This window comes from Staurois parvus, unplaced genomic scaffold (assembly GCF_062004578.1).
Source record: "Staurois parvus isolate SC_StPar_1 unplaced genomic scaffold, SC_StPar_1.0 ptg000106l, whole genome shotgun sequence".
Lineage (NCBI taxonomy): Eukaryota > Metazoa > Chordata > Amphibia > Anura > Ranidae > Staurois > Staurois parvus.
The window spans coordinates 5,785,075-5,794,931 of NW_028317902.1; the positions used below are offsets into that span (position 1 = coordinate 5,785,075).

General features: G+C 41.0%; 1 protein-coding gene across 1 annotated transcript in view; it reads right to left on the reverse strand.

Annotated features, from left to right (window-relative positions):
- The window catches only part of LOC149467559 (carboxyl-terminal PDZ ligand of neuronal nitric oxide synthase protein-like), a 154,224-nt gene extending 145,588 nt beyond the window's left edge, over positions 1–8,636 (reverse strand). The window contains exon 1 of the mRNA XM_089671525.1: positions 8,372–8,636. Within this exon, the coding sequence (XP_089527651.1) occupies positions 8,372–8,476 (105 nt within the window). The 5' untranslated portion in view covers positions 8,477–8,636. The remainder of the gene's footprint in view (positions 1–8,371) is intronic.
- Between the last annotated feature and the right edge of the window lie 1,221 nt (positions 8,637–9,857).

A 9,857-nucleotide genomic window follows, 5' to 3' on the forward strand; every position in this document is an offset into this window, starting at 1 on the left:
TAACATACAATTTTGAGGACAAGCAATTCATTTACACGTGTTGGGATTTTGTTTATTAGCAAAGACGTAGCAGAATACATTTTGGCCTAAATTTATTATGAAATTTAATGTTTTAATTTTTTTTTCTCAAAATTGTTGGTCTTTTTTTTTCTTTATAGCACAAAAAATAAAAAATGCAAAGGCAATCAAATACCACCGAAAGAAAGCTCTATTCGTGGGGAAAAGGATATAAATTTCATTTGGGTGCAGTGTTGCATGACCGCACAAATGTCAGTTAAAGTAAAGCAGCGCCTTAATGCAAAAAATGGGCTGGTCAGGAAGGGGGGTAAATCCTCTGGAAGTCAAGTGGTTAATGTGCCAAGCAAAACAATATACTGTAAATAGTCCCAAATATATCAATCCCAAAATTATAAAGTCCACTGTGAGATGAAATTATATCTTCACATCAATATAGTGCACCAGCCACCATAAAAGAACCTGTAGCTGCTTACCAAATTGGATGGAAGGCAACGGCAACTATGTAAAAATGGCTTGGTCCTCTCAAATTCCAAAGACGCTGCTCAAATCCCCAATGGATATAACTTACACAAATGTTGGCCAATATCACTCACACCGAAGGACAAGAACAAGGAGAGTACCATTAGTGAAGTATGTTCTAACATTGTTTTTTTTAGAGGTAACAGTATGTACTCAGAAGCAAAAACAAGTCAAGAGCATATCACAAGCGCGTGCTGGTTTTCTGGATGAACATTATGACGTCACTGCTAGGCTCCTTCCTACGTGTTTTATTCGCCAGAACATTTTCCAAGGGGCCACAGGGAAGATATCCAAATGAAATGCGTAGGTTGGAGCCTAGCGGTCACATCATCACGTCCGTCAAACCGGAGGGCACTTGTGATATGTGCCGTGGTCGCCCCCAACATGTACAAAGCCAGGTTAATAGCCCTACGTTGTACGTGATGATGTCAAGGGACTGCCCACTGACTGGAGATTCAGGGAGAAGAGGGCAGCGCTAGAGCTGACCAGAACAGGGATAAGGTAAGCAATTCTCCCTCTTTATCTCCTTCTTATACTTAACGAGCATTTAGCCATTTCATTGTAGAGGGGGAACCACTGCAAGGGTGGAATTTTTTTTATTTCCTGGAGTCGGGTTTTAAGACACAGTTCCTGAACTGAGAAATCTAACTTTTTAAGAATCTTTAAGAACATAAGTCTGAAGTCATCAGCATTTACCCAAGCATAGCCATTCACTTATATCAGAGGCCGTACATGGTACATGTGGCTCCCCGGGCACCACTAGGGCTAAGAATCCATATTTATGTCCCTAAGGTCCCATTTGCATGGCTGTTCCACTCAGAGCTGCCTGTCAGTTTTTTTAGTCGGATCTGAACGAAAGCTCAATGTCAGTCTACGGGCAGGTGGATGTAAATAAGCACGCATCTGCATAAATCTGAGTCCATCAAGATATGTTAAAAAAAAACAATGAAAAGTTTTGTGTACTTTTTGTACCCAAACATGACATATTGGAGGTAAAAGGATGTAAACAAATGTACATCTGTTTACAATCACCTGCCCATAGACCTAACATGGGTCCGCTAAGCTCCTATTCCAGGCTGGAAGCACTTGCGTGGACAATGATTTCACAAAAGCGACATCCATTCTATTGTGATTTAATTTAGGGGAACTGTTCACTGATCCTCTGCTGATCGAAATGGATGATGCCTCGATGAAAGGGCCCATTAGGTTCTAATCTTTCCTAAAGTATCCAAAATTGGAAAAAAACTTTTAGCTTGACCTACACTTTCAGGGCTTGTTCACACAGGTGGCTGGGGGGATTTGTAAAAGCAGGTGATTAACCTATTCCAACACAAAATAGAAAAAAAAGGGTGTCCAAGGGTGACCAGTCAGTATATATATATAGAGAGACATCCAGATACTCTGATAAGTTTAAAACCAACATATAGCATTTTATTAAACATATCTTAAAAACATGGGTACACAAAATTCATCCAGACTCTGAAGGGCAACCTGAAGCATGGCTCTGCAGAGAACCGTGGTTGTCCAAGAGTGGAGTGCGGTGGGGTGGAGAAGACGATGGACCATTTCTTGCTTCAGTGCCCCTTCAATATAGAAGTCTACAAGCGGGTGGGTGGGGCTCTGGATATCCCTTTCCTTTCCCGCTTGAGTTACCCGGAGTGGTCTTACGGAGCCTTTCAAGCTCACTGGGATTTTGAGACACTTTTTCTAGTTAGCCTAGAAGTCCATTACTACACGTGGAATGCATGATATGAGGTTTCCACACGGAAAAAAAGTCCTTCCTGCTGAGGTGGTGGTACACAACATTCTGGGTGAGGTTGGGAAGATTCTGGGTCTTCAGAAGGACAGGTGGTAGCCAGGAGCCTGGACAAAGGCGTGGAGGAATGTCAGATAACCATAGCTGCTGTCTGTCAGTCTCTGGGTGTGTAGATTCTCTTTCCATCCTTTCATGTCCCCTAGATTTTTGTAAGATCAGATTTTTGGAAAAAAGCTGCATACATGGGATGAATGCTTAATCGTTTCTTAGCCTGGGGGTGTGTTTAGGTGAAGGTAGGGTTGTGTTTTGCATAATTTAATAAGTTTTCGGATAATAAAATTATGTTTCTTCGTATATAGTTCTATTGATGTTATTTTCAGAAAAAAAGACGTTTTATTTTCTGTTATTAGCTGATGTAAGCTTGTTTGGTTTTATTTATATAAATACCGGTATATATTTATTTTTATTTTCTTATATATGTAAATATGCTTTTGTTAATAAACTGTATGTTTGCAAGATTTTAAATAAACAAAAAAATTACACAAAATTTATCCATAAAAGGGTTGTCAACTGAGAAATGTGTCAACAAACTTTGACTCTGCAATATGGACATTATATCCTATATATGATCTTTTATGGATGAATTCTGTGTACTCATGTTTTTGAGTTTAAAACCAACATATAGTAGTTTATTAAATGTATCAGAGTATCTGGATGTGATCTCTCTCTCTCTCTTTTTGTGGGTTGGTGAGCCACTGATATAATTATTTTTCTAATATCCCACTACTTGCCAAGCCTCACTCTTACTACTTGCGATATTTTTCGATTAACCTCTTCCTGCTGACCGCATGCTGGGTATTCAAGCCCACCCTCCAAGAGGCTGAATATATGCGTCTATTTGTAAGCAATTTAAAGTGCTAAGAGTGCACTCGCTGCGCGTTTCCAGCACAACAACTACCTTGTAATGGAAAGCTCATGGCGATCAGGATCTTTCCGATCATTTGTTCGCTGTGACAGTGAATCACACTGGTCACATGTTCTGAATGCCCGCCTCTATCTGCCTGCTGGAGGTGGGGGCGGGAAAGGGTTAAGATGTGTTTTTACCACCCCTGACTGCAAACCTAAACAAAATAATGCAGCCATTCAGGGCTGTACACATGCCACAGCTAAAGTTAAATGGCATGTCACATTCAGTAGGTGGCATTGCCTCTGAATGTGACCCATTCAAATGAATAGGTCCACATCACAATGGCCCTGTATGTGGCTGGGCTTGTTGGTTCAGCAATTTGAGGGTTATAGCAGGTGATGAGGAGGTGACATCACTACCCTGCTGCCTGTCTCACACCTCTGAAAAGTGATCTAGATGCACAAGTGAATCAGTTCTAACAGAGAAAAAATGCAGCCTACACAATACCCACATTGATTGACAAACATGGATGAAATACCAAGATTATTGTCTATAAACCACAATATTCAAAAATTTCAGTAACACAAAGGCCCAGTTCACATCTCAGCATCGTGTGTTTTGGGAGCAACACCATTCACTTGAATGGGCTGCCCTCTGATCCGAAAATGAGCCAAAGTAGCTCCTGTACCCTTTTTTAAATCTGACCTTGGTGCATTGTTGAATTACGCATTTTCATTATCAGATCTGCGGTGCCATTAATAATGAATGGCACCCAAACATATGTTGCGCATTTTGGTGCACTTTTATTGTGATCCAGAAATGTTGGCAAAATCAAGCGATTCTGAGTCTCTCGGACATGAACGGGGTCTAAATCTATGTATGATAAATGTTACTAGAACTACACCCCAGAAGATACAGATTTAATAATGTGAATATAAAGGTTGGCGGTCAATAAATGTATGTGATGTTATAAAAGGGATGTCATATAATTAAGTTTAGGAAGACTCAATCAGGGAACGCAGTAGCATCATGGACACTCTAGAAATTTGGCACCGACAGTCAGTAGTATTGATTGAAGTGGGATGATCTGCTCATTAGAAAGGTTAAGGGTTTGTAAAGTAAGCAATCGTTTATAATGTCAAATCAATTAAGAATGAATAATAGAAATTTGCTCGCACTAATAAGCGATATTTCTTCATAATAATCTCATACACTCCTATAGGACACTGTAAAAGCTTACTATCATCAGGAGCCCCATAGCAGAGTCATTTCTCTCCATAGATTTTATATCTTTATAGAGAGTTTATTAAGAAAAAGTCCTACCTGAAGCACAGAACATGTAGCAATCTGATTGCACAAACTCCTTGACCCTAGGTTCACACCTCAGCGTTTTCTGCAGCGTTTTGCTGAAACGCACTACAGTCTATTTAACATGATTTCCTACGGGACACATTCAGATCTCCGTGTTTTCACCCGAAGCGTTTTTTGGAAAGGGTCAGGGACTTTTTTGAATGCAAAAAGTAGAGTTTTTGGTTCTATAGACTTCAATGGAAATGCTGCAGTAAAGCATGTAGTGCGTTTTTGGCGCATTTTTGATGCATTGTGTTTTAAATCTGCCTAGCAACAAGAAAAAAAAAACAAAATAAAAATGCAAAACACGGCAAAAACATGTCAAAAACGCAGGTGCAAAAATGCAACGCAAAGCAGAAACAGGTCAAACGCAAACTGTATAGGTGTGAACCTAACCTTAGGGCTTGCTTACTCTTGCGGTTCATCCACATTTTTACCGATAGCCAGAAAGGGATGTAGACATGCTGCATCAAGAAAGCTTTGCAGCAAAAACTATCCCCCTGTTACGATACAGCTGACGAACGCAACTCACTCAAGCAAATGCATGTGATGAAGGGCTGGTGGGTCAGCATTTTAAAAGAGACATACCACCTTCTTGCTGCCTGCCATACGCCCCTGAAAAGTGATCCACTGTGAATCATTTTTCAGAGGAGCATTGAGCTCCTCCACTAGTGTAAACCCATCCTTAGAATTAGGGTTTGTGCACATGGATGCATTTGGACATACAGAACCAGAATTCAACTTAGTTCTGTGCTTGGGGGTCCACAAGTGTTGTACACAGCTGCAGCATGTACAAATCAATGACAGACTGTCAGAATCTGCTGGTAAGCCTATAGCCACACATCTGACTGGTTACTGCATGCAGGGATGGATTAGCAGCTCTGGAAGCAAACTGTCTGCATCCAGGACCACTGATTGGTCCCTGTAAGCATATAAACACCTGGAGGTGCTGTTCTAGACATCCAGCCGTGGCATCTGACAGCCTGTCACTCATTTGTTCGGGTTGAGGCTCTATGCAACACCTGTAGTTAGGGACAGGTGATTGTCCCTGGGAGCAATCACCTTGCATCTGGGGCGATTGCCTGTCCCTAATGCAGGCCATACATGGGTCGAATTCTGAAACAAATTTTCTTTAGCAAATCGGAAATTTTGTCTGTTCTGTAATCCGATGGTGCCAGCATTGATTTCAAAATTCGAGCAACCAAGCCTTCAACTTCACCTCATATTGTTACAGAAAAGAATTTTCATGGCCAAGAATTTTCTTTTCTTTCCAGGTCACAGCTCATGCTCACTTCTTTTTCAATTATATTTCTCGCACGATTTTCCCATCATTGATTAGAAATTCATTTGTTTTTCAAAATTTTCCAACATGTCTGATCACTCAAATTCGATGGTTGCTCGAAAATCATCCGTTGCTGTGGCCCACTAATGGTGTGAAATTCAAACGAAAATTCTTAGAAAAGCTTTTCAAAAGAAAATTCTTTTGGAATTCGATTCAGATATGGCCGACTTAACTACAGATAATCATTCTATGCCATTACTTCTAAACACCTGTGGCTGCTGTCAGCCTGTCATTGCTTCGTACAGCCTTCCTGACAGCAGCTGTCGAAACATGCCTGGGCTCCTGGCTGCACCTCAGCCAGTAATGCAGGCCATACATGGCTCAAATTCTGAATGAATTTTCTTTTGAAAATCTGACATTTTGTGTGTTTTGAAAGCTGATGATGCCACCATTGAATTCAAAATTCGACCAACCAAGCCTTCAATTTCACCTAATGTTGCTACAGAAAAGAATTTTCATGACTGGGAATGTTCTATTCTTTCCAGGTCACAGCTCATGCTCATTTATTTTTTGATTATATTTCCCGCACGATTCTCCCATCATTGATTAGAAATTCCTTTTTCAAAAAATTCCCAACATACTCGATCACTCAAATTCAGGACCGAACGAAAATGGGCCCATGCTGCAACCCACTAATGGTGTGAAATTCAAAAGAAAATTCTTATGATTTTCAAAGAAAATGTGTTCTGAATTCAACCCATGTATGGACTTTATAAGGCTATGTGAATGAAATATTCTACAAAAAGCATATAAATACATTTATGTCAGTGCCGGAGTGAGTGAGGCCCCATATCTATGACCCAGCACAGATATTTCTTATCACAGTCAGGAATGGACACTTAATCAATGATTCATCCATTGTAATACAATCATATCATGTATAGAAAACTATAATCCTATCGTGTATATATGTATACTCTGTATATAATAATACCATCATACTCTGTATATAATAATAAAGTCCTATTGTGTATACACTGTATATGAACATAATCAAATCATGTATACAATGCATATAGTAATATAATCATCTCAGTATATAATAATACCATCATACTATGTATATAACAATACCATCATACTATGTATATAACAATACCATCATACTCTGTATACAATAATAAAGTCCTATTGTCTATATACTGTATAATAACATAATCAAATCATGTATAAAATGCATATAGTAATATAATCATCTCTGTATATAATAATACAATCATATATATGTATACTCTGTATATAACAATACCATCATACTCTGTATATAACAATACCATCATATTCTGTATATATTAATAAAGTCCTATTGTACAACCTCTGTATACTGTATAATAACAATCAAATCATGTATACAATGCATATATAACTATAATAATCTCTATATATAATAATATAATCATATATATGTATACTCTGTATATAATAATACCATAATACTCTGTATATAATAATAAAGTCATATGGTGTATACTCTGTATACTATATAATAATATAATCAAATCATGCATACAATGCATATAGTAATATATTAATCTCTATATATAATAATATAATCATATATATGTATACTCTGTCTATAATAATACCATCATACTCTATATATAATAATAAAGTCATATTGTGTATACTCTGTATACTGTATAAAAATATAATCAAATCATGTAAACAATGCCGTTAATATATTCATACATGCATACTCTGTATATAATAATACAATGTAGACCATGTCTAGACAATGTACATATTAATAATAATAATACCATCATACCATGTATACTCTGTATACTGTATAATAATACAATCATATATATGTATACTATAAAACCATCATACTCTGTATATAATAATAAAAATAAAGTCCTATTGTGTATACTCTGTATACTGTATAATAATATAAACAAATTAGGTATACAATGCATCGAATCATATTGTGCATACTCTGTATACAATAATACAAACATATACAAGTAGACAATGTACATAATAATAATGCCACCATCACACCATGTATACTCTGCATACTGTATAATAATATAATCAAATCAATAATGCAATCATCTATATAAGTATACTCTGTATATAATACACGATCCTATCCTGTCCTGTATAGTCTACATATAATGTCCCAGTCCTATCTAGGCACACAATGTATACAGAATACTAGGATCTTGGCATGTATTCCCTGTACAAGGACACATTGTTACCATCCAGGACATGGCACACACAGCCCATCCTGCCTTATCGATCAGATCTGAGAAATTACAATCCGATCATGAGAATTGAAGACTAATCAATACCCTGCAGCCTGTAGCGGAGATCTTTCCCTCCCCCCGCCCCCACCTGTCACAGTCCCTGGAAATGTGTGGAGTTGGGAAGTAGTCCCCGCATGGCTCTCCGTACTACACGACAGCCAGTGTCGGCGTCAGGGTGAGGGCACAGGGTGAGCCAGCAGCTGGTGACATTCCCGGGGATCTCTCACCTTGGCCTCGAAGCAGATGCCGTGCTGGAAAGCCTCCTCGTTGTGTAGAGGGATCCGCAGGTCGTGGCCATCATCCACCAGGTTGTACCGGCTCTTGGTCGGCATTGTGCGGATCCCGAGATTGTCCGCCCGGTTCCCATCCAGAGGGAGCCCCGTCCGAGCTGTGATCGGGGAGGGTCCGAGGAAGAGGAAGCACAATCCTGGAGAAGGGAGGGGGGAGGACACGGACCTTCCCACCGGGCTGGAGGGACTGACATCCCCGTACACAGTGCTGGGAGATGGGAGGAGAGGAGCCGGCCCCCCCCGACTCTGCTCTACAATGGGGGGTGTGTACAGACCGCCTCCTCCTGGAGATCCGACTTCGGGCATCGTACAACCATCATCACCCGACACCGATCATACTACACTGGGCATCGTACAACCATCATCACCCGACACCGGGCATCGTACAACCATCATCACCTGACACCGGGCATCGTACAACCATCATCACCCGACACTGATCATACTACACCGGGCATCGTACAACCATCATGACCCGACACCGGGCATCGTGCAACCATCATCACCCGACACCGATCACACTACACGGGGCACCGTACAACCATCACCACCCGACACCGATCATACTACACTGGGCATCGTACAACCATCATCACCCGACACCGGGCATCGTACAACCATCATCACCCGACACTGATCATACTACACCGGGCATCGTACAACCATCATCACCTGACACCGGGCATCGTGCAACCATCATCACCCAACACCGATCACACTACACTGGGCATCGTACAACCATCATCACCCGACACCGATCATACTACACGGGGCACCGTACAACCATCACCACCCGACACCGATCATACTACACGGGGCACCGTACAAACATCATCACCCGACACCGATCATACTACACTGGGCATCATACAACCATCATCACCCGACACCGATCATACTACACCGGGCATAGTACAACCATCATCACCCGACACCGATCATACTACACTGGGCATCGTACAACCATCATCACCCGACACCGATCATACTACACTGGGCATCGTACAACCATCATCACCTGACACCGGGCATCGTGCAACCATCATCACCCGACACCGATCACACTACACTGGGCATCGTACAACCATCATCACCCGACACCGATCATACTACACGGGGCACCGTACAACCATCACCACCCGACACCGATCATACTACAGGGGGCACCGTACAACCATCATCACCCGACACCGATCATACTACACTGGGCATCATACAACCATCATCACCCGACACCGATCATACTACACTGGGCATCGTACAACCATCATCACCCGACACCGATCATACTACACGGGGCACCGTACAACCATCACCACCCGACACCGATCATACTACACTGGGCATCGTACAACCATCATCACCCGACACCAGGCATCGTACAACCATCATCACCCGACACCGATCACACTACATGGGGCAC